The following is a 26,693-nucleotide window of genomic DNA, read 5'->3' as shown; positions in this document are numbered from 1 at the left end:
GCAACTCAGGAACGCGGCAGGTTGCCCACTTGCAGGGCACACGGCAGGTTGCCCTCTTGCAAGGCACTCGACTTGGGAGTCCACTTAGTGGGGCGCTGGCCGCAACTCAGGAACACGGCAGGAACCAAAGCAGGAACCAAAGCAGGTAGTCCTCAAACATCAATGTCAAGGCCCAGACTGCAGGGCTGGGCAGGTTTATAAAGGCTGTCTTGATCATGAAATCAACTGCAGCTGGACCTGATAACCAGTCTGAGTGGTTCTGAGTGGCAAGGGTGGCCACTTGTGGCTGAAAACGTAAAATGAGTAATACAATGTTTAACCAAGTCCATACAGCGAAGGGTGAACGTTACAATTGGCTGTACTGAAAGTGGGAAACAGGGGCGCAACTAGAAATCACAGTAGAGCAACTTCCCTAAGGAACATGTCCCACAGTGCCACCTTTGCCACCAGCTTGTCAGTGCCCCCAAACAGCTTACCTGTGCCATGGTTGCCCTTAAACAGCTTGTCTGTGCCATGATTGCCCCCAAACAGCTTGTGTGTGCCGTATTTGCCCGTTGCTCCTCCTCCAACATACACATACTTTATTTAAACACGGTTACACAAATTTACAGATGCTTATACACATATGCAGGCTTACACATAAACGTACTCATTCTCACTAACACATTCATTCTAACACCCCCTCTGACACCACTTATATATACACATTCATGCTCACACACACTTATGAATAGACATTCATGCTCACATACATTTATACATACACATTCATGCTCACACACACTTAAATATAGACATTCATGCTCACATACACTTATACATAAACATCTGCAACTCATGGCTGAGTAAATGTATTCACGAAAATTAACGTATACCTGGATGTTAGTAATTTTGTGAGAGAACACCAACTGAAAGAAGTTAACCTGCACTTGTGGTCCCCTAAGGATGACTAGGGTCATAAGAGCCACAGACTTTATAGAACACATTTTAGTGCTTCCTGACTAGAATTGCTAGACAGTTTAGACTAATGTGGCATCAAGCAGACTGACCAATAGAAACATGACATGGATTGCTATGTGTACCAGGGGACTGTACAGTAACAGACACAGCCCATAGTAAACCGTGGCAGAGGAGACCTTACTACATTTACTACATTTGTTCTGGCAGTGCCCTTTTACACAGACTTTGGTCAAAATCCTGGGAAATAATCTTAAAGAATTAGTGGAGGGAGAGTTAATCTCCTGTCATTCTATTTTGTGTGGACTTTTTCCAGGAACTCCCACCAAGGGTGTCTCTGAAGAAGCCTGGTGCCTAATGGGTTGTAATAAGGAAACTTTGTGGTTTAGGCTGATCTTAAGCTTGTTTAAAAAAATGTTCCAACATCAGGTGTCCCCTCCTGCTGTGGGCCATTTTTAAAATGCATGAGGAGGGATTTTGCAGAATCCCACCAAATACATTTTCCCCTTTAATCACCCCCAGCAAAATGGCCTGCAGGAAATAAATTTGGCCTAATGCATTTCCCTGCTCGTGATGTAATCACCTTCATTTAGATCCAGCACTCCAGTGCACATGTGTAAAGTCTTCCCACTGATTTTAATGGAGCATTTACTGATACTATATTAGGGTTGTCAGGGACAATAAAATGTCCTTTTAAATGTTTTGTGTGATTAGTGTTGCTTTTTGTACTTTTTGTAATATGTTGTTAATAAATATTTGCATCCATTATGAACTGTACAGAAATGTATGCCTGTATGTACTTGGTTAAAGTGTTAATGCATGCATTATGTGCATTAGAGCCTGCCTTTTATATGAATGGTATGCTTTATCCTTAAAAAACTTAACCATGCTGTTGCACAACAAATTATTTATCATTCAGCCACTTAAAGAGTAATCTAAGTTTAGACAATGGATGAAAATTTTAATTTATATATTGCCTTACTCCCGTTTTGCATTTTCCATTACCCCATGCTTATTCTTGTAATGCTGGTTGCTGCTATTTTCACTTACATGTTGCTAGCAGCTTCACATAGTTTTTAAGTGTAGATAAAACAAATAATTTCAGTAGTAAAACTTACAAAATAAACACTGAAACATTTAAATTGCTCACCAAATCTAAGGTAGTAGAGGTTAATATACGGTAGTAATGTGATTTAAACATTCATTGGAAAGGTTATCCATAACCCATATCCAAAGGGGAATGCAAACTATTGATAAGGAATATGTTAATAAATTTGACTGTTTCATATGATAAAAACACATTCTGAAATGTATTCTAAAAGAAATACTGTTTTTGAGGTTGTTTCAATAGTTGGCATCTCTTTAAAATGATCAAATCTCACGGGTACTTGGATTATAATAATTAAGACCTAGAAAAGCTCTCTGTACTTCATTAGATTCAGTGTCATGATTTCAGATCATTATAAAAGCCAGAAAATAGGCAAAGTACTAGATATTCAGTAATCCTATTATACATTTAGTGAACATGACAACAAAGCGATTTAAGTGTTTTGGTTGCTGTTATGTTACTATGCTATGTTATAGACTTTCATTATAGTAGAATCCATAATTATGGCCTCCAAATATTATTTTTTTGTAGCAGTGTAAAATGTTGCTTTCTATTAAGCTGAACTGTAAACATAATAAACAGTGCCATGTATCTATGAAAATAAAAGAGTCACATTCATGGGTCCCTGGCGATAAAAAAAAATAAAATATTGATGGTCAGTATACTAGACTGCAGAGATGTTCATTGTTAGAATTTATATGCAAAATAAAAAATTCTGAAATATACCTAAAACTCTGCTATTAAGAACATTTAGACAGGAATTAACCAATACAGTAAAGCCACACGTGTTGTTCTTCACGTAGTTGGTGACAATAGTGGAGGTCACCAAGTGGTTGCATAAGGCGACAGTAGACAATCACTAGGTACAGTATGTTGCTTTTTGATTCATCTGCTATATGGGTTTCCTCATTTAAATATCTGTCTGCTACACATAGCTTTAAGAAAGCAGAGATGGACTATCATTGGCACATAGCTTATTTGTTTTCTTTTTTTGTCTGAGGTGTCATGCTTCTGCTGATAAAGCGTAAAATCCTGTACCAATGCTAGGAAATCCATAACAACACAGTCCCCATTCTTTGTTTATAACCCCTATCCTTCCATCCCTAACCAAAAAATTGAACTGGCTCCACTGTGGTTTTGTCTAGCACAGTTGTACTCCCAGTCAACTAGTTTAAAACACGGTTTGGTATTACGAAGCACTTAGACAATGGGATTAAGGTGTGATGAGTGGGCGGGGAGTGGGGGGATCAAGGGTGTGGGCTTTTAGAGGTGTGGGGTGAACTAAAGGGTTGAAAAAGTGAGTAAGCCTAGGATGGGTTGAGACAAGTCCTCCTTCTCTGGACTATCAAAGAGAGAAAAGTCATTGAGGAGCTGATTATACAGAGTCTGGATTATAACCTGCTCTCTTTTCATGATCAGGTGATTCCTAGCACACCACAGAGTCCTTTACACATAACATTAGGTGCCAGGGATCATTGATAGCAATTATGTGTGTGCCATAAAATACCAAATAATAAAATAGATGCGCTTAACAAAATGTGTCCACTGCCAGATTTATTGACTTTATTCAAGACCTTAACAAACATTACATATAAGGGAAATGACAACGCAGCACAGAACACAAACATCAGCATCTTAACCAAGTACATACAGTGATAACATTTGCATACTGTAAAAAACCAACAGTACATCTGAAAGCAAAAGTGCTGAAAGAAAAAAAATAGAGAACCGACAGTAATCACACCATACATTTAAAAATATGTTACTGTCCCAAGGGCGCAGAAATTACAGAAGTCCAAGGGTTGGGGGGATCAAGACAGTGAGGACTGAGGATTGACCTATTCCCTACCACCTGTGGCAAATCACAAAGCATCCTTAACACAACACATTAGGAACTAAGCTTCTTCTATGGCACCTGCTGTGTGAGTCCCTGGAAAAACTCCAATTAAATGATAGGTGATAACGCCCCACTGAGTGTTTTTTTTTTTTTTTTTTTTTTACATACAATCACAAGCCTTCTCCTGGACCTTGATGGAAAGGACCATGTTTCTGATAAGAGTTTGACTGCCTGCAATTTACATCAAGCCACACATTTGGTATGCTTATGGTGAGCAAAAAACCTTCACCGTACAGAGCACCGTATGTGAAATAAAATACAATCTGAGCATTGTGTTCTAATTATTGAAAATAGTTTATGACACATCCATACCAAATTAAACATTGAAATTGATTGTAATTGAAATAATAGAGTTTTTTGAATCAGAAATTATTGAAACGTCTGTACGTATGTGGAACATTCAAGCTCATGCTTGTCCAACCCTATGTTAAATCAGAAATCCACTAGGGGGCGCTCGTGTATCTCAACCAAAAATAAGAAACAGAACAAAAAACAAATGATAGTGTAGATTGTAGAGATATATATTGCAATCAATATATCCCAAACTTTGCACTCACATTCTGTTTGAGTCGATCAAGATAGTAGCTCAACCATCCACCAGGTGGGTTATGGATGCGGTATATATAAGACAAAATACATAAGAAGAGCCAATAGTGAAATATTGCTTTTAGGTGGAAAAAACGCAAGGATGGAGTTACACTTACGCTTAGGTGGAATGATTTGTGCTCGTAGTGTCAAGATGTTTGTCCTTGTAGTTGGATCCCAACAGCAGAGGGGTTCTCCACAAATGAGGATACTACACACCGAAGATATAGTGAAATAATATTTTATTATCTGATTTCTTCAGAGTCTTTTCCCCATGTATAATGGAAAAGATCTCTATAGCGGAAAAAACAGCTTTTTAAAAAATGTTAAAAACTGCAGTATGGGGCTTTTACAAAAGCCTTTTTAGATGAAATTAAAAAATATATATATATAATAATAAATGAAATTTAAAAATATATATATAGTGCAATGAGCTTTTAAAAAAGCTGTTAGAAAATCATCCAAAGTCCAGAAAAAATAAAAAGTAGTCCTAGGTTTCAAACTCAACGCGTTTCACCTTGTTTGGCTTCATCAGGAGTATTTCGGAGGTATGTTGCCGGTGTCTTTTTAAATTTTCGCGCCGTCTCCACGTCCCGTCAGTCCGTGGGTCTGACGGCACGGCGTATCAGCGTCTGGCATAGCGGCTTCTAGTGGGGAGATGCCCTACCTCCGGGTTTCGATCGGCGTGATTCTCACCGATCCCGCATAGTGAGATGAATGAAGAAAGCATGTAAGTATACAGGATGATCTATGTATATTAATATAAATTAATTAAGGAGGTTGTAAAGAAATTCCATAGATGAGTGTATGTGAATGGGATCTTGTATGTGTATATATGCGTGAACTGTACTGAATTAGTGTATTGATATGAAATAAAGGAAATATTATAATTGTGTACCGATCTAAGGATATATAAAATCGGTAATATACATATGTTCTATGTAGATGTATATATGTGTTTTGGGGGATTAATAACATGAACTGAGTTGTGAAATATATTGTTCATATATAGATGTAATCAAAAGAAATAAGGGATTGAATTGTAAGACTAATAATTAAGAAAGATATGGAAATGTGTATGAATGTAAAAAATGACAAATGAATGTATAAAAAATGTATAAAAATTGTACAGAATGGTATTTGTGAACTTAATGAAAAATGTAATAAAGATACATATAAAAATAAATATAAATAATAAAATGAATAAATGTTCAGTCAATGTGTAGTTGTCATTATTTAGGGTTAGGGTTGGGGTTAGGGTTAGGGTTGGAGTTGGGGTTGGGGAAAAAAAAAAAAAAAAAAAATGTGGGCTAAGATATCTAGCTCCATATTTAATCCTCCATTCTTAAATGTTTTCAATTTAAAAATCCATTCTGTTTCCTTTCTTGATAAATTATCTGTGGTGTCCCCCCCCCTCCAATTTTTAGATACCCATTCTATACCAATTATTTGTAAGGTTTGAATCGAAAATAAGAGACATGTATTACAGTGTCTAGGGACCGAATGTTTTTGGTTTTTATTCCTAATATTCCCTAGATGTTCAAGAATCCTTTCTTTCATGGGTCTAATGGTTCGTCCCACATACTGTAGACCACATTTACACTGTAATAGGTATATCACATTCTTTGTGGAACAATTGATAAAATGTTTAATAGTATATGTGCGACCTGTGTTGCTACATGTAAAATGGTCAGGTTTTTTTGGCAAAAAGGTGCACATCTTACATTTGCCACATTTGTGGAAACCATTAGGTCTAGTACCCAAAAATGTTTGAGAGTCCGGATTAGTGTTTTGTCTGGGTAGGACACTCGGGGCCAAAATAGTTTTTAAAGAACCCGTCTTTTTAAAAATTATTTGAGGTTTTGTTGGCAAAATTTTTCCCAGGATTTCATCATTCTGTAAAATGTGCCAGTGTTTATTAAGAATCCCCTTTATTCTATGAGCCTGTGTGTTATATTTAGTGAAGAAGGAAAAACTAAAATCCTTCTCTTTGTTTCTTTCTGAGGATTTATTTTTTTCTGTAAGTAATTGTTGTCTGTCCATAATTTCTACTTGTTGGTAGCTATTTATTAATTTCTCCATTGGGTATTGTTTTTCTACAAATTTTTTCGTTATTTCCTCTGCTTTTTCCTCCCAATCTTCATTTTTAGAGCAATTACGTTTGACCCTCATGAGTTGCCCTTTGGGTATATTATCCAGCCATTGAGGATGATGACAGCTCGTATAATGTATATACCCATTTTTGTCAGTAGGTTTAGTATAGTTCCTAGACATAATGTTGTTATTCTCAATAAATAACTCAACGTCCAGAAATTCGTGGGTTGTCTGAATGTTGGACGTGAACTTAAGGTTCACCTGGTTGTTATTTACATATTGTATGAAGGTGTGTAGGTTATCTTCCGTCCCTTTCCAGATAATGAGGATGTCGTCGATATACCTCCTCCAGAGCAACTATCGCCTCCTAAACTTAAATGGTGTCGCTGGAATGCCTCGATCAGGAGGCATCCAGCGACACCAAACACTTACCTTTCGATGGGCTGTGACCGCTCCGGAGAGCGGTCACAGCCGCAGCTGCCGATGATCTTCGCCATCAAGCAAGATGGCCGCTGCCCTGTAACAGGAACCAACAAATTTTAAAAGTTCGCTAGATGGTCCAGACCATCTAGAGAACTTTGGCTCCACTTGCAGGTTGAATACAGGTACTGCATTCACCATGCAAGTCACTGGAACCCAGCTTTCTAATCACAGTGTGATTAGTAAAAATAAATTAAAAAATAAAATAAAATTAATAATAATTAGAAAAAAAATAGTAAAAAACTAGTAAAATGTAAAAATCATTTCCCACTGATGTCACTATCAGGGGAACCTCCAAGTTGAAAAAAAATGTTAAAATTTTTTTTTTAAAAAGACAAAAAAAAAATATATATATAAAAAATATATTTTTGTGAGCAAGTCCTAAAATTAGCATATTAGCTTAAAACAATTCTCGCATGGAAAGAGTTAAAATACTGGCATATTAAATGCCCGTGGGGTGTCTACTTTTAAAAAAGGTATGATTTGATGGGGTAAATTGAATTGGCCAGGTTCAACAACATCCCAATTAACACCGGGGGAAGGATGGCCACACACCTAATTTCCAATTAGAAAAATGCACACGTACCAAATGTGGCCTTTTAGTTCCCACAAAAATGACAAACCCATGCATGTGGGGTATCACTGTACTCAGGAGATGTTGCTGAACACATTATGGGGTGTCGTGTGACAGCGGCATATACCAGGAGCTGTAAATTCATACATAAAGTAGGTGTGTGTGGGAAAAATACACACACAAAAATACTACTGCAAACTTTGAAAACATGCTGGTGGTAAAATGTGTGCATGCAAAGAGTTAAAATACCAGCATTTAAAATACCCTGTGGTGTCTAGTTTTGAAAAATATATGGTTTTGTTGGGCACACTGAAATGGCCCGGCTCAAAGATGTACCAAATAGGGCATGGGCAGTGGATCCCCAAATGCCAAAGTTCAACATTGAAAAATGCGCATGCCCCAAATGTGGCCCTTTTGCCCCCAAACGGCCAGGCAAAATCATTCATGTGAGGTATCGCTGTACTCAGGAGATGTTGCTGAACACATATTGGGGTGTTTTGTGATAATGACATATACGAGAACTTTTTAATTCATACCTGAAGTAAAATGTGTGTGGAAAACCAAATGCAAAAAAATGACTACCACAAAGTTTGACAAAGACTGGTGGTAGATATGGTGCATGGAAAGAGTTAAAATACTAGCATTTGAAATACCCTGGGGTGTCTAGTTTTCAAAAATATATGGGTTTATTGGGCACACTGAAATGGCCCGACTCAAAGATGTACCAAATAGGGCATAGGCAGTGGATCCCCAAATGCCAAAGTTCAACATTGAAAAATGCGCATGCCCCAAATGTGGCCCTTTTGCCCCCAAACGGCCAGGCAAAATCATTCATGTGAGGTATCGCTGTACTCAGGAGATGTTGCTGAACACATATTTGGGTGTTTTGTGATAGTGACATAAACGAGAACCTTTTAATTCATACCTGAAGTAAAATGTGTGTGACAAAACAAATGCAAAAAAATGACTACCACAAAGTTTGACAAAAACTGGTGGTAGATATGGTGCATGGAAATAGTTAAAATACTAGCATTTGGAATACCCTGGGCTGTCTAGTTTTTAAAAATATATGATTTGATGGGGTACATTGCATTGGCCGGGTTCAAAGATACCCGAAATGGCACATGGGGGAAGAATTACCAGATTTGGAAAAAATGGCTTTGAAATAGCAAAACGCTACCTGTACTTATTGCCCCATAATGTGTAGAAAAAAGCAAAAAAACATAAAAACATTGGGTATTTCTAAACTCAGGACAAATAGTAGAATCTATTTAGCAGGTTTTTTCATTACCTTTTATAGATGAGTAAAAGATTTTTCAACTAAAAGTTAGAAACAGTCATTTTTTTCTAAATTTTTCACCATATTTTATACTTTTTTTAGTAGTAAATAATATGATACAATCAAAACAATGTCATCTAAAGAAAGCCCTTCTTGTCCTGAAAAAAACAATATCTAATGTGTGTGGGTTCAGTAAACGGGAAAGAAGAAAATTACAGCTAAACACAAGCAGCGCAGAAATGTTAAAAAGGCCATTGTCACGAAGGGTACAAAAAGTAAAATCAGCCTTTGTCACGAAGGGGTTAAACAGTACAAGCAGGTCATTTACATACAATAGACCACACAAAGTTCTTCATCATATTCTCCTTTGCACATGGCTCGGTATTTCCACTCAGCCCACCTCAGCTGAGTAGATGTAATGGGCACGGACTGGACAGGAACAAAAGCTGAGGATCCACGGTGCGGAACCTAGGCACGAACCAGAGCAGGCGAGAAAACATAGGTGCAGAGTCCAAAAACGTAGCCGAGGTCTGGTATTGGAGAAGTCTGGATAACCAAGAGACAAAGCCGAAGTCAAGGATTGGAGAGGACAGGATAACCATGAGACAAGCTGAAGTCAGAACTGGAGAAACACTGAATCGCATACAGAGCCCAGAGAAACAGGAAATTAATCTCTTTGACAGGCAATGAGTAGGTAGCTTAAGGGTCCTTGAATAGCCCCAGACAGAAAAACCCCGCCTTCTACTACTTGCAGGTAAAAGTAGGAAATAGGATAATGTCCCTTTAATTTGTGGGTCACGCAAGCGCAGTCCACCGCAGGTTGTAACGGTCGACATTTTTGGTGTGGTCAGGGATTACTTTGTCTGCCATCTTTGCTGTGGCGGGCGCATACGCGCTGCAGGATACAGGACGCCTGTCGGCCATCTTTGTTGGCTCAGCAGCACATGGATCCTCTCCGGCGGCGGAGAATATGGGAAGCTGCTACGTCCGTAGCAGCCACAGGTAAGTCCGTTACAGTAGGAGGTCACTATTGTAGTTGTGGGGAGGATGGTAAACACTAGACTTGGGCACCAGGGAGGTCTTCGTGGTTGATGGCAGAAGAGGCCCCTCCTGGCGACCAATAGAGTCGCTCGTACAGACTTTTAAAATCCTAACACCGCAACTTGTCCGGCAGGGAGACCAGCAGTGTCCCTGCTTTATCAATTAAATGGCACGGACTTCTAACTGTTGCAGCAGGGTCCCAGGTTGTTTTTTTTACCTCTAGCATCAACCAATTGGTTGATGCCAGAGGAAGTCCCTGCAGGCGACCAATAGGCTCACTCGCACTGCCCTGTAACCCCTGATGGCGAACCTACGGATTTCCGCTTCCGTTAACGCCTGCGCTTCCGCGAAGATAAGGTAGACTAGATGGGGAAGGGACCAGGGAGATTAGTAGACGAAGACGATCACGAAGATTCTTCGTGTTGTATGTCTTCGTCTTACCGCTGCTCTCTTGTTCGTGTCTTCCGAACGAACACGAAAGCGCACTCTTCGTGTTCACTTTCATGTTCGCCTGAAGACGAATGCACAAGTCTAGTAAACACCCTATACCCACCTCCCCAAAAACAGAACCCCTTCCAAGGCCAGGGCCCATAGTCTGTAGGGAGGTGGCTGGCCCTCAGGCCCCTCCAGGAGCCAATGACATAGAGCCTTCCGTGAGAGATGATACTAAATACACAGATTAGCCATAACATTTTGACCACTAACAAGTTAAGTGAATCACATTAATAATCTTGTTATGGCACTGGTCAGTGGGTGGGATATATTAGGTAGCATGTAAACATTTCATCCTGAAAGTCAACGTGTTAGAAACAGGAAAAATGGGCAAGTGTAAGCATCTGAGCAACTTTGGCAAGGGCCAAATTATGACGACTAGATGACCGGGTCAGAGCATCTCCAAAACTGCAGCTCTTGTGGGGGTGTTCTTGGTCTGCAGTGGTCATTACCTATCAAAAGTGGTCCAAAGAAGGAAAAGCGGTGAACTGGCCACAGGGTAATGGGCTGCTATTGGGAACAATGTGCCAATGGGCTCATTGATGCAATTGGGGGTGGGGGCAGAGGCTGGCCTGTGTGGTCAGATCCAACAGATGAGCTACTGTAGCACAAATTGACGAAAAAAGTTGTGACAGTTAGGTGTCAGACCACACACTGCATTGCAGTTTGTTGCGTATGGGGCTACATAGCCGCAGACCAGTCAATGTGCCCATGCCGACCCCTCTACACTGCCGAAAGCGCCTAAAATGGACAAGAGAGCATAAGAACTGGATCACGGAGCAATGGAAGAAGATGGTTTGGTCTGATGAATAATGTTTTCTTTTACATCACGTGGATGACGTCAATAAAGGCCCTATGTCACAACTTACAGGATTTATAGGATCTGCTGCTAACGTCTTAGCAGACACCACCGCACACATTCAGAGGTCTAACGAAGTCCATGCCTCAAAGGTTTAGGGCTTTTTTGGCAGCAAAGGAGGACTTACACAATATTAGGCAAGTGGTCATAATGTTATAGCTGATCGATGTGTATATAAATCTACAGAATCATTTTGAGGTTTTATTACCTTTAGTTAGAATACACTATTTCATAAGTATATATTATAAAAATATATGTACATGGGTGCAGCTTACAGCAAAAGAATCTCATTTTGTGACTATTCCTGGATGGAAGGTAGGCTAGGATGGATTTATCAAAGCTCGTCTTAAGCGTTAGTTATTTACAGATGACCAGCGCCATCTAGTGGTGTTTAATGGTTACCACAAGCCCACTGTGGGAGGCGCTTAAGCTAACCTAACTGCCTAAAGCGACATTGATGCAAAGTGCTTCTAGGGATGGCATGTTGATATAAGCACCCTTACGTCCTGCAACACATCCGTGGTGTCACGCACCCTGCACAAAAACTTGTCCGCGCAAAAACCGCAACTGTGTTTAACGCATCGCATTTTCACCCTGCAACCACATTCTCCCTAAAAAAAAAAGGAATGGTCAGACACCAGCCACTTGGCGCCCCTAAACGCGCTCCAAACATGTTCCTCTAAAGCACGTACAGATAATCCAGAAGGTTTTTTTTGTCTGCTCCATGACAATCATGGGCGAAGGGCTTTCGTGAGGAAAACATTGCTTGTCAGTTATCACTTAATAGAAACATCCTTATTTCACAATCCCACTAGTGCTCGTGCCTTCTAATACAGATGCACACAATATTGCTATTCAATTATTTGAAAAATAAATATAAAAATAAAATTCTTCAAGAATGCGCGTCACTTGGGCCAACGTAAACATGCAAAGCGCGAAACCACTACTCCCTAATGGCCTACAGGGAAAGCGCCAAAATGTACGACGCAATTAACGCACACCAGAATGCTAGTCAGAGCGACGTGTAGACAACCAATCAAAGCACTTCCAGGGTATTACGTATCGGCCCCTACGCGCACGCGCAGTTGGCCTTTAATGGCGTTCTCGTCGCGCATGCGTGGTTGTCGTGTAGTCTCGGGCTCACGTTCCCTGCGCGTTCCAAATCTAATATATAAATAGTCTGCAACAAGAAAAACCCGAAAAGGGATTTGTCATCATTCATCAGACATGGCTTTTGAAAGCTTGTTCTCCAGACCCCCAAACCCAGCCCTTCACAAAAACATGACAGACTCTGAACATGCAGGGGATGAAAGGTCGAGTAATATTATATATATACTTTGTCTAATGTATGGGAAAATGTGGGGTGGATTATGGGAAAATGCTTACTATCCTTTTATATTGGTGTGTAACAAAGAGAAGTCATGAGCTGGGCATTGTGAAAGAAAGATGTGTTATTTGTGTATGAGACGCACTAGGTGTGTATACATTACCCCATGCATTGTTATAATGTATATTTACTGGACACAATCTTGCATGTCTACGGTTCAGGGAATTCTGCATCACCCCAGGTACACCCCCATGATAGCACACAGCAGATTTAGCCCCTCCCCTTATCAGGCATATTATACATAAAACATGCAGATTTACATTAATTGATGAGATGTCTCATGTGCTTAAACAGAACCTGGAAGAAAATTAATGAAATTATCAAGTATTCTGCTTTGTGCTGTTTGGTCAGGCACCAGGAAGCATCTTTAAAAAAAAAAAATCCCCAGGAAGAATACTGGCAAAGCTTTGTCAGTGTATTCTTAGTATTGGTTTCGAGCCATGTTGTTACCGGCATGCTGGTTGCTGGCAAGATGGTGTCTGGGCCCTATGATGCCCAAAGGGAGTGTTTATAATGGCTGGTGGAATCTTAAATAGCAAATGTTACTGATTTATGGTGAGGAAAACAAAAACAGCATCTTAGATATCCAAGTGGTCTGTTTTACGCTACATTACATTACAGTTTATTACATTACGCTGTTACAATCAGTGGGATCGTTTAAAATCTCTCACAATCAGAAAAACTGGTACAAAAGGAGAAGAGGCCCTTGGTCTTACAAGTTTACAATCTATTGTTTTGCAATGAAGATTAGGTAGTAACCTTATACAAAAGATATGACGTGTCTACTGTTTCTACCCGATGTAGATGTGGTGTCTAGCATGGCAATTGCCCATTTCTAAAGGTGGCTGAATTAATCTTTGCTAATAAGACTATTACATGAACTGCCGCACTACAGAGCAGTTTGAGACCAGGGGCCAGGGCTTGTAATATCCAAGTTTTTGTCATCTGCATATAGATTATGATGAGTCTCTATGGACTGTAAAGCCACCTCTCACTTTTTCTTTAGAATCTGAATAGAATAGATTATAATCTGGGTTATGTGTGAAGTGTAAAAATAAAAACACTTTGTCAGGGAGAACCTGCAATGAGATGGTTGTCGCCATCAGGAAGGTCATCAGTCAGATAGTCTTTAGTAGGAACTAGCCACGTGATAAACTCCAATGGATGTATAAAAGCTTTATGTGTGTGAGCTCTTAAGTAACCAAACTTCGGTTCCAGGTTGGATAGAATTTCTTGTTTCTTACAGCTAGGGTAGAACTGATAGGAGGATGCTTTGTAACAAAACCTGTGACATACATTTGTTTCTTTCAACGCTAAAAGGATAATTTTCCCAATATGTTTTGTAGTAAGTACAGGTTCTTTGATTTCACCTGATAATCCTTGATACCTCCAGAATACAGGCAGTGAGATTATGAAATTAAGGGTTATATTTTATAACCAAACATCTTAAAACAAAAACAAACAAACACAAAAAAGTATTGGGATGTGTTGTTACTTGCAGTATGATGAGTTCAGGAGATCAAGGTCTCTTTGTTCTTAAGGTTTAATATGATTCTGGTAAATCTTGTCTTACCAAAGTCTTTCAGTCCTTCAATGATCACGGTTATAAAGTGTAAATTCATTGACTGTAATTGACTGTGCATGGCTGGCACGCAGGCAAATGTGTTTGGCTTTGGGGCCATCAAGTCTATTTATGTATAGGCAGCTTTGTTGCTTGTGTCACACATTAAATTTATGTTGAATGGCCCTGTGTACATAGTATATACTGGTTTCAGAAAGGGCTCATTTCAGGTTCATGCATTCTGTGTATAGTTCTATGCCTTATTATAGTATGCACCACAAGTAACCGAAAATCATTTATTAAAAATTAACCGTTGGGCATTTTAAAAACGTTAACAATTTTTATGCTCTGTTCATTGACATAAAGATCTTTTTAAGAAGAATATTTTTTTCCATAAGGTTTCAGTATAAACATGTGTATAATGGATGCAGGAACAGTGTAAAATAAAGTTTCAAAAGACACAATGGCAGGAACAGCCAATAAACCAAAATGGCCAAGTAAGAGATACATGAAAAACTACTAGACTATTGCAAATCTTTAACAGCATCAAGAGAAGTTGCAAATGTATCTTTACTATATATTATTATTTGGAACGATCGTACTTTAATTGTAAGTAGTACAGTTACCCCAGGCAAGGCATAGTGTAGTGACCAGTGTCAGGAAAAACTGGGTCCAAGGAGTCTTAGAGGAGAGTTGTCTGTTCAACGTTTTTGAACGCTGTCTGTTGACTGCCTGCACTCTCCCCTGCTGACAGATCATTTGTAACAGTGCTCGGTACGAGTACCAGTACACCATTATATCAGGAATGCCCGATCGCGCATTCAAGCATTCCCTTCTGGTTGGTTTCCGTGCTTTGGAGGAGAGAACAAGCAGGGTCTGTCTACACCTTGCTGGGATCTCTGATTGTTCCTCCTGTTGGTTGATCGCACAGATTGTGTTTGGCAGTGCAAGGAAACAAAGTTTCTCAGTCTTCCAAGAAGAAGTTAAAAAAATAAAATAAACATCTTTACTACTTCCAAACCCTTAAAGCTAGCAGTATTAACACTATATCACAGAACTGAGGGTCACACTCCCTAGAGTACTGGGGCTGCTTAATAGACGTGGGCCTGTAGTGGGTTGTAAACTTAATCTGAACAAAACAAAAGACCTTATACTGGTTCATAGCTCAAGATTACCTGACCCTGGTGGTAATGGAATTATATGCAGTGTTTCATATATAGACTATTCAGGAGTCAAAATTCCACGCTGCCCATCTCTACTGTATGACCTCAATGTAGTGGTAGCAAAAGTGACAACAGATACATTTTCCTAGGCTGCTTTGTGATTTTAGCTATTACAATTCCTACTACAGCCTAAAGATGAGAAACTAATAAATGCCTGCTTCTCGAAATTTTTTAGGGAAGGCAAAAAATTGCAGATTGGGCTGCAGCAACCGAGGAGTAGGTTGGCAGTCTAAAATTTCCAGAGCTGAAGGACTACAGCCTAGCAGCAGTCTTTCGCTATATGGTTGATTAACTAATTCCTCCAAATTTACTGACAAATTTTAGACCATTTTTCGCCAACTGGTCATTCAACCCTCTGCTACACAAACCAACTACTCAAATACCAGATGAATGCAGGGAGTAGTTAAAGTTCAGAAACAAATCCGATTTAGAATGGGGTTAAATTGGAGATGGTTACTATTTTTGTCTTTTCCAGTAATTGTAGATGAACAGCTATGCCAATAAAGTTTTGAAAAAAATTACTTCCTCTACGTATATGGACATGCACCATACAATTAGTCACTATGCCTATAATATGCCCACTATAACAATTTATTATGTCTGCATTAATGTTAATATTAAAATGCAAATAAGAAGTTTAAAATAAAAAAAAATACATAAATTGGGTAAGTGGTCAGCAGTTGAAACCACTGTGTAGAAGAAATCCTAATTCTTACATGTGGGTAGGGATCAGTCTACGGGACAGGCACCTGTATATGACTGCTTGCTGCCACGTCGGCATGCTGCTGATGTACCAGTTGAACTGGCCAGCATGCAGGAAAAACTCGTGATCCCTTCTAACCAGCAGGGATCATTGACTGTAACATCACAAATGCCCCCACTCTAAAAACCTTCCCAATAAAACCAACATTAAACAGTCTTGTTTCTAAAGCATATTTGTATAATTGAATCTCTTCTTATTTGTGTCTACCCTGGGATATATGTGTGCTGTCACCTACTTTGGCATTGGGCGCATTAACTTAACTATTGCAAAACTATGAACATACTGGAACTATGCTGCCTTTTTTGTATTCTGAATATGACCTATTCTTCTATAGAGAGGATGGGGAACTGGAAGATGGTGAGATAGAAGATGCAGGCATTGAAGTGGAAGGCCCAAAAACGACAGAATCTGAAATCCCTGTAAATGAAAAAACGCACAAAAAATCTAGAAAGAGGCGGAAGAAAGAGAAGGAAAAGAGAAAGGACAAGCGTCGCAGGAGAGAGAAACACAAGGTGTGAAACTAGTTTGACTTAACTATCCATGTTGATTCGACAAAATTGAGTAGTATCAGGTAGGAGGGGGCTGTTTGCTAATATACTTTACAGGTAATTGCTCTGCTGCATAAAGAATTTAAACTTCTTTATAGATATAAATATGTACTCTTTCCAGCAACTGTATATAGAACTGGATAAATACTAGGAGTTATGTCATATAAACATGACTTCTTGGCAGTGTTCATGTTGTATTTTCTGTTTTGTAGCATAGTGACAACAGCTCTGAGTACAGCTATGACTCGGATACCGATCATGCAGAAAGACCACACAAAGAATCGATGCACAAGGATTTTGATACTCTGTTTTCTCAGGTAAGCGTTAATGTGTGGGGAAAAAAAAAAGAAATGCAGATGTCCTTTCATAAAAACTTATGCATCTCTAACATTTGTCTGATTAGGTCCTTGAAGACATTTTTATGGTTGTGCTACTTATGCGCTTTTTATAGCATTCTACCGTCTTGTCAACAACTACTACAGCATTAATTTGATAACAACAACAACAATATTATCCTTGTAATATTGGCTGTGTTCCTTGTCGGTTGCAGGCTTTTAATGAAAGCTTTTGCTTTAGTTTGGAAGATTGATACTATATACTCTCATCACAAGTTAATTTAAGAATTGTAGAAGGTTACATGTATACCATTGTACAGTGCTGTGGAATATGATGGCGCTATCCCAAGCTGTGGTCACAAGCTGTGTGGCCAACGCTTTTGGAATACACATTGTTGAAAACGAAACCCCAGAAAAAAGGTTTCTTTTGGGAATAGGCCTTTGTTCAGGATACGTATACCCTTCCCATAATGTATTGCTCTGCAGTATGTAGCATGTGTAACCAAGTAATTTTTTTTTTCTCTCATTATTATTATTATTATTATTATTATTATTATATCCTATATTCTGTGGTGTACAACTTTTTATATGTGCTGGTTATCAGCATTTGAAATGTACACTATATGACCAAATGTATGTGGGGCACCCCTTCTAATTGAGTTTAGGTGTATAAAATTAAGCACATGGGCAGCCATTTCTATAGACGTACATTGGCAGTAGAATGGATCGTACTGAAGAACCAAGGGACTATTAATTCGGCACTGTCAAAGGATGCCCCCTTTTCCACAAGTTAGTTTTGGAACTTTCTGCCCTGGTCCACTGTAAATTGGAAGTGTCTAGGAGTAACATCTCAGCCACAAAGTGGTAGACTGCTGTCTTTCGGTGCTTCCACTCTTGGGATCATCTCAAGTTTTAGCTCTCTTGTGCCATTACAGAGGAAAAATCTTCATCAACATATCAGTCTGATCTTGCCCAAGGGGAAACCTAGAATTGAAATTTGAGGCTGATTTCCCATGCACAAGAGAACCAATAACCCCAGATGTACGTTTCGGCCTTTGTTGGCCTCGTCTGTGGGGTCTGGTTAGTATCCCTCTAGGCACAAGAGAGCAAGGAGATCCATGTCTGGGCTCTCCTTTACACTTGGGGTGGGCCCAAGAGATCACTGAAGGGGGAAACAAAACACATCAGAGATGTTTACCAAAAACAGACATGTTGCTTTATTGCCTGTCCTATGGCGCTTCCCCCACTTGGGAGCATCTTATGTTTTAGCTCTCTTGTCCCATTACAGAGAAAAAATATCAATCAACATATCGGCCTGATCCTGCCCCAAGGGTAGTCCATAACTGAGAAGATCTCAGCTCTTTTTTGTATGCCTCTGAAAGCAACATTATCATAAGTACTGTGCATTGGGAACTTGGTATAAAGCACATCACCACGGGGCTCTGGAGCAATGAAAACATGTTCTCTGGAGTGATTAGTCTTCACTATCTGGAAGTCTGATGGACGAACCTGGGTTTGGCAGACGCCAGGAGTTATTTTCAGGGTTTAAGCTTGTTAGTTCCAGTAAAGGGTAATGTTAACGCTACAACAGGAGAAGCCCTTTTTTGTGTTAAAGTATGAGTGTGTTTGTGTACACAAATAATCTATAAAGACATTGTTTGACAAGTTTGGTGTGGTGGAACTTGAGTGGCCCACACAGAGCTCTGACCTTTATCTCCATTGAACACCTTTGGGATTAATTGGAACAGATTGTGAGCCAGGCCCTCTTGTCCAACATTAGTACCTGATCTCATAAATGCTCTTTTGGCTGAATGGGCACAAATTCTCTTAGACACAGTGCAAAATCTTGTGGAAAGCCTTTGCCGAAGACTTCATATGAATGCAAATGCTTTTGGAATGGAATGTTCAACAAGCTCACATATGTGCGATGGTCAGATGTCCACATACTTTTGTAGCAAATATCTTGGTCACCCGAAGATAACTGCAAGTAGCCGTCTGGTTTTTTTTCTGTTTCAGCCTGTTCCTATGTTGGGGAACTATATGACTTCTCCTAAAGCTCAGCACAAAAGGAATGTAAACAAGTATGATGATTTTGGTAACTTCAATGATGGTGACTATAATGAGGAAGAGGAGGAGGAGGATGATTTTGCTGAGCAGCTCAAGCATTATAGACAAGCTAAAGAAAGTTCAAATGCAGCTGAATCACCTTTTAAAAATCCAAATATGAAAGGAAATCAAGGTAACTGTTGCTGCCTTTTTTTTAGCTATAAATTTAACTAGTTCTGGTTTATTTAATAAATGCTCATAGCACTCGATTCACCCAGTATCCTCAATCTTGCATGTATAGAAGAAATAGGATTGTTTGAATATATTGTTTTCAGTTTCAGAAAACGGCTATTTTATAGTTAATTGAAGCTTTCACTAAGTTTGAAACCTAATATATTTTCAGAGGAGAGCCCCAGTCTGTTTGTTTTCAAATTTTTCTCCCTAACATTTTAAGAATCTTACTAGATACACATTGTTGTATAATTCTAATAGGAAACCATTTATCATGTTTTTTATAGGCCCTGAGCAGCAAGCAAAAGGGTTTCCCTATGGACGTGGTCGAGGGATTCCGAAGAAACAGAAAGATCATGGACGAGGAAGAGGGATGCATAAGAGACCAAATGCATACTTTCAAGATGACTTTCAAGAGGTAAGCACATTTTCAAAACTGAACTTAGACCAACAATCCACAAAACAGTGGTAAAAAATGTATGGCTGAAGAGATACTGTAACCCCTTTTTTTTTTTTTTTTTTTTTTTGGTAAGTTGAATATATATGTGCAACCACAGAATTCTCCTTACCTTGTTGATATTCTAAACTTTTCTTTCTCATGGAGGATACCAAGCCTGGAAAAAAGTGGATGAACATGAGTCAAGATTTCATTAACCAGCATACAGTGGAGCGCAAAGGGAAACAAATCTGCAAATACTTCCTGGCCAGGCGGTGTATTAAGGTAATAAGGTAGAGCCTTGCATGCTGCTGAAAATAAATATATTAAACAAACCAGATTGTTCTGTGTTACATTCTGCTGCACTAGTCGTATTAATCGGCTATGCAGTACTTGCCGTGCTCATCCCGTATACACCCCGTATTCCCGAAAACTTAGTTTGCACAGTTTAAAAATCTCTGATATTACTGTACATTTTAAAGAACTAAAATCCGGTCCTGATTTGGCCCTGCATAGTTTACACAGAAAGATTTCTGGGACGTCAAGCCTATAATCAAGGATAACCCTTCTCTACTGAGCTGGCTCTTCATATTACATATTGATGTCCGGAAGTTGAAATGTTTAACACTTCTGAGAATATATCATTCAGACACCCAGTAACATGAATGTGTTGCTGCTTGGAAATCTGGGTGGGAATGCCATTCACAAGCAGTTGTGTTACATGTCAGGCCTTGAGGGTTGCAAATAGCCCAGGAGGTCCTGTATTTATAAAACAAGTCATTTTGTTACTATTTTTTAATAGATATTCCTGTGTTCAAACTGGAAAATCCAAAAATGTTGCTTTCATGTCGTTGCAGTTTGACATTGCACTTATCTTGTTTTGTTTTATTCAGGGAGAGCAGTGTAAATTTGATCATGATGCAGAAATTGAGAAGAGGAAGGAAATCTGCAAGTTTTACATACTAGGATATTGTACCAAAGGAGAGAATTGCCTCTACATGCATAATATCCTTTTTTATATGGTCACCCAAAATTTATTTTGGAGACTGGAACTCCTCCAGTGGCCAAGGAACAGTTTTACTGGCTATTCCTTTGGTTGTCATCACACAGCCAAAACTTGAATGTATCTATTGCATTATGCTGGTCTGGCTAAACGTAGGCTTACTGCTGGCTTCATAATTATGTAAATTGTACTGAATGTTTAAAGGGACAGCATGAAAAAATAATACAGGACTTTAATATGCATTCTTCAAACTAAATTAAATAAAAAAATAAACATTAAAAGTAAGAAGGTTAAACAAATAAAGACTCCAGTGATGTCACCATAAGGGGTCCCTGAGGTCTCTCTGAAGTTCTAAATGGGATCAGTAGTCAAAAAAGAAATGTAAAAAAAATTATAAAATAGGTAGTCCAAACACCTCATGCCCCTCCCACTAGAGATCTCCCCTATAAAATAAAATTAAAAAAACATGAATATTGGGAATGATAAAAATTCTATGTAAAATTGCACAAAAAAAAAAGTAGTTTTATGACATATTAATTGTAAATCACAGACTTCCTGCTAGACGGAAAATATCTTCAAAGCACAATATATAATATATTAGGGGGGTAAAAAAAACGGTCACGAAAGGGTGAAATAGTCAACTGTGCATATGTTCAAAACGTGTATCCCTGATTTGTAAAAATCTTGGTATTATAGAAATTCAAAGAGTATCTCAGAGTAAGATATTTCTCCAGTTGTTTATGTGGCCCTGTAATCCTTACACATGTGGATGAGAAGGCCGGTTTAGCATAGATACGAGTTGTTGACTACTTTCTGCAAACTTAATTGCAATCAATGTATTTTTCTTAATTTTTTGCTTTGGTTCTGCATCGATGGATGCGCTAACTAGTAGGTGCAACATAATGTGCGGAGTGCAATTGTCCTTATGACACAAGGCTTTTATATATATATATATATATATATATATTTCACTTGTATGCATAGCCAAAGCCAACATGCTCTCATTTAGCTCATTTAGATTGCAATTAAGTTTGCAGAACATGGCGAAGCAAATCATATGGCATAGGGGAAAATTACCCTGGGTGGTTTGATCCTTAATATTTAAGAAATACGTGAATTTCCATGCAAGTTTTACCATACAGGGACAAAGTGCTACCAGGGGGATCATTGCAAGTTTTCACATGATGAATTGACGGATGACACAAGAGAGTTATTGAATAAGGTAAGATTGAAATGGGAGATAACTTCCTGTTCTATTACTGTATTCGTCCAAGAACGGTTATTTGTATAATGGATTTTTAATAAATAAAAAATGTAATAATCTATTGTATTTGTGCTTTGATTAGAAGTATGATCCAGTTCCCCTTAGAGGATATACTTGTTTTGTTATAACAATATACGGTAATTCTACAATATATTGAATGCAGGCTTTGAATATGGAGGAAGAGCCACTGCTTGAAGATGAACATGATGGGGAGAACATGCAGAGGCATGGGTAAGTGTCACTTTTCACTTCTAATAGCATAGCAACATCTCATTAACCAGGGGCAGCACTATGGACTGGGAAGACCCCTACTTTAGTTACAAACACGTTTTGGTTTGTTGTTGAGAATTAAATAATGTTGTTTTGGATCTTAATTCTATCTTTAGCAATGAATAAATGTGACATTGGCCCTTTCTCCTTTTTTTTGTCTCTCTTCATCCAGCATAGATTTTTACAGCCCACCATTCTTAGGAATGCCGTTCCAAGGAAATCACCAACCGATGTACAACTCTGAACCATTGCCAGAAACTGGACCCATGGCAAAAAGTCCACCATTGCAATCGGTACCCGGGTTTGGTAACCCAGATATGACTGGAATGACTATCCCATTTGGCACATGTGGAATGCAAGGTCATTCAGAAAATAACCAGAGAGATAACCATGGTTTGCAAGGACCTCCATTCCTTCAAAACACAGAGGATCAGCAGAACATTATGCAACAGAACAGTTATCAGTCTTTGCAAAATAAGTCTGGATTCTATGAAAATTTCTATTCTCAGCAAGCTGTCCATAGCATACCACCCTCCAACACTGCTTTGTGTGAGTTTTATTTAACAAACATGAGTTGGCTGTTATGCATACTTTCTGGTATAGCCTTTTATGCCATGGATCCCTTTTGTATGCCATGGATCCCTTTTGTATGCAACATACATTAGCTAAATTCAAAGCAACTCATGCAATTGTGTAACCAAATTACAGACTGTTTATACACAATACTATAGTTTTGTTTCTCCTTACAAAGGACATTTTTAATATTTCTTCTAAATACTGGCTCTTTCTTGCTAATACATGCTATTCCACCCATATAGGCAAGTTGACACACATCTCATTCAATGGCCCCTTTTATCCACTATTATCGCTTTCAATGGTCCCTTATCTGAAAAAAAGTGCATTTAATCCAGTACAGATGACAGGCTTTTGTTTGGGCAAGTTCACAGAGTGAACCCTTCATGGGCATGGTTAGTTTATAGTAAACCCAATAGTAAATGTACAAATATTAAGCAAAACTGAACAGGGGTGGAAATGGTTCAGAAGATATCTAACGTTATCCATGAAGCACGGACTGTATAAATAAGGACGGTATCTTCAATACGGTCCTAGATTTTTGGGCACAAACATTTTTGCTGTAAAGGTTGCAATAGGTATTTTTCCTCTGTCTGGGCTCTTTTCCGATATCTTTTTACATCTGATTCTAAGTTTCCTCTTAGGAATAGCTTTTATCTTGTTTAAAACAGACAAGTAGAAGTACACAAACTTTTACTTTTATTAGAAGAAATGGTAAGCAATACTAATTGTAAACATTAATAAAATGTATTTTTCTTAAATGAATATACAATGTTGTATAATTTGATCTGGTGTTTCTAACTTCCAGCTACACATGAAGTTTCATTTATAAGAATTGGGAAAAATCTTGATGTGGGAGAAGCAAATGTGATTCAGCGACAAAGGTCGATGAGCCGAGATGAAGGTATACACAATATTGTTACTTAATGTTCCTATCCTCTATGTAGTAGTGTGTTACTGAGAACAGCATGTGCCTTTAGTACCAAGTATGACATTAAAATATAACATATTAATTGTAGGTAAGTGTAATATGTAGTATAAAAATCTTATTCTAAAGCACATGGGTAGAGTCTTATAACATAGATGTATTCTGACCAACTGTCAATGTCTTTTTTTTTTTCTTTTTCTTCTTTTTTCTTCTCCAGAAGATATTACAAATTGGTATACAAGTAGTGAAGAAGAAGAAGGAAGTAGCGTTACGTCAATCTTAAAAACACTAAGAAATCAAGCAAAACTTACAAAGAATAATTCAGCTGAACAGCAAACTACTGTAAATTTTGATCCAAGACTGACAAAAGACAGGGTTGTCATGATGCAAGCCAATGATCCCAGAACAACACCTGCTCAAGTGCAAAATTTTCCAACTCCTGGAGAAACTGTGTGCAATGATCCAAGAGTTATCAGACACCCAAGAAAAATCAAACCTGGTGAGATAACCACAGGGGGTAGTGTGAGGTCTGATAGCCACCACCCACAGCCTGCTGGAAATGTCAAGCAGAAAGGAATGGATGACGATGAGGAAGAGTTAGAGAGAGAATTAAGGGAGAAAGCTGTTCTAATTCCATTAGAAACACCACCCGGTGTATCTCTAAGAGATCCTCGTTGTAAACTGAGGCAGTTTAGTCATATTAAAATGGACATCTTACTGGCCAAACCACATTTTGCCAAACTAATAGTATGGGCACCTGAAGATTTATTACCAGTGCCTCCACCTAAACCTGATCCGGTTTCATCCATTAACTTGCCGTTGCCTCCACTGATAGCTGACCAGAGGCTGCTGAAGTCAAGAAATCTAGCAAACGAGTTGCACCACTCTGCGACAGATCCACGATTAGAAAGACAAGATCCAAGGTTGGAAGCGAAAGCTAAACACCCAGGTGGGATCAGCAGGAGCATTTCAGCAGACCAGGCGGATTCCCGTGTGGTAAGCAACAAACTGGGAGATCCTCGGCTAAAAAAAAATCTTCACTCCAGGCCTCAAAGAACACCCAGCGCTGACAACCAGCATGGAATCCTCAAAGAGTCCAGTTCTCTAAAGACTGATCCTCACTTGGCACCAAGATCATCTAGTTTTTCAACATCAATTGCTGTAAGTAAATCTGATCAAGATGCCCTGCCACCCTACCTTCCCAAGCTGTCCTCTTCAAATGTCCGATTGGGAGCTCCTAGTCCTATACTGAAGAATATCAGTTTATATGATCCTAGAGACAGTACACCCGCTTCGGATTCGGTTTTGGTTACTACAGGGCAGAATGGAGATCACCAGAAAAAGATGTCAAATTTTAACAAGCCAATCAAACATGGGACTGAACAGATTGATACTGTGCAACAACCTCAGAGTTCGGAAGAAAGTGGAGATGTAGCTGCTGATTCTTCTGCCAATAAAATTGGTACTGCAAACAAAGATCCTTCACCTCCAGTGGACTGTCAATCAGCCACTGCTCCAGCTGTTCACAACCTACCAGTTCAGGCATTGACGGGCCTTATCCGGCCACAGTATAATGAACTGAGGCAAATCAAACCAGCAGGATTGGCAAATCCGATGCAGGACAGTAGTGCTGATCCGGAGTCAGACGATAAGCCATTAAAAGATGTTTTCAAAACATTTGATCCCACAGCTTCTCCATTTTGTTAGTGTAATCTTTAATGCCCGTTGTACATTGATCTGTAAATTGTTTTGTAATTGACTTCTGTAGTTTTATTTATTTGTAAATTATAAACAAACACATTTTGAGCTCTTATACTTTAATATGAAACACATACAGATGCATGTTATACCAAGTGCAAATTTGGGGTATTTTACTATTTTTCTGAGTCTAGTGGTAGTTGTGGTAGGAAACAAAGTTGATGAAAGAAAGCACTTTTATTGTAAAATGGAACATAATGCGGAAAACAGGTGTGTGTGTATGTATGTTTCTATTTATATATTAAATGTAGATAAAGATAGATTTGTGCATTTATAAATGTATATGCATCAACATATGTACATAATTCACCTACAATGAGTGTAAATACATATATGCTGGTATATATGCCTCTTGTGTAACTGTAAATTAATGTAAGCTAAAATTTCTGTTTTTGTTTTCTTTTTTAAGAATATTTAAAGGTTCACTTAGCCCATTTTCATGTTACTTTCATATTTGAGTCAATTTTGCTTGATGCATTTTACTGCATGTAAATTGGTGCATTCATTAGATTAAAAAAATAAGACTTCTGTCCCATTTAACCCCTCTCCCATCTGCCTCTACTGGGAGCATCTATGTGTGTCCTTTCTGCATGCACACAGTAGCGCTCTCACTCAATAAGAGCTGAACTTCCATTGAAGTCAACGGGAATAGCGTCAGCCAATCACATGAATGGTATTTGAGTAATAATGATGTTTTAGCATATGTCTGATTAGCTGCCCCAACTCCCACTGATTTCAATGGAAGCACCAAAAGTATACCTTTCATGCTTTCCTGCTTTCAGAAGCCTCCATGGGAAGGCTCCTTTTCTAGCATTTATATGCATGCCGTAAAATGCATTTGATTCTATAATGTATGTATTAAAAAGAAAAACATGTTGGGGACTAGACTGTTCCTTTAAATATTTGCATCAATATTTGTAACTATTGTATCGAGCAATACTGTGTAAATTACAAATTCCATGTAAAAAAAAAAAATGTGTCTGGAAAGCCTGTAATTTTAA

General features: G+C 38.6%; 1 protein-coding gene across 1 annotated transcript; it reads left to right on the top strand.

The window, feature by feature from the left end:
• The first annotated feature begins 12,593 nt into the window (after positions 1-12,593).
• Positions 12,594-25,641, top strand: LOC149303336 (zinc finger CCCH domain-containing protein 6-like). The gene is made up of 12 exons (XM_089481526.1): positions 12,594-12,679; positions 16,635-16,812; positions 17,061-17,171; positions 19,200-19,422; positions 19,748-19,878; positions 20,065-20,181; positions 20,790-20,901; positions 22,012-22,121; positions 22,327-22,394; positions 22,606-22,982; positions 23,815-23,910; positions 24,152-25,641. The coding sequence occupies exons 1-12, from the start codon at positions 12,594-12,596 to the stop codon at positions 25,639-25,641; spliced, it is 3,099 nt and encodes a 1,032-aa protein (XP_089337652.1).
• Positions 25,642-26,693: the final 1,052 nt, after the last annotated feature.

Source organism: Sceloporus occidentalis, unplaced genomic scaffold (assembly GCF_023333645.1).
Source record: "Sceloporus occidentalis isolate IW3139 unplaced genomic scaffold, rSceOcc1.0.p SCAF_15, whole genome shotgun sequence".
Taxonomy (NCBI): Eukaryota; Metazoa; Chordata; class Lepidosauria; order Squamata; family Phrynosomatidae; genus Sceloporus; species Sceloporus occidentalis.
Note: the sequence above shows the minus strand (reverse complement) of the source record. Positions and strands in the feature narration are given on the sequence as shown.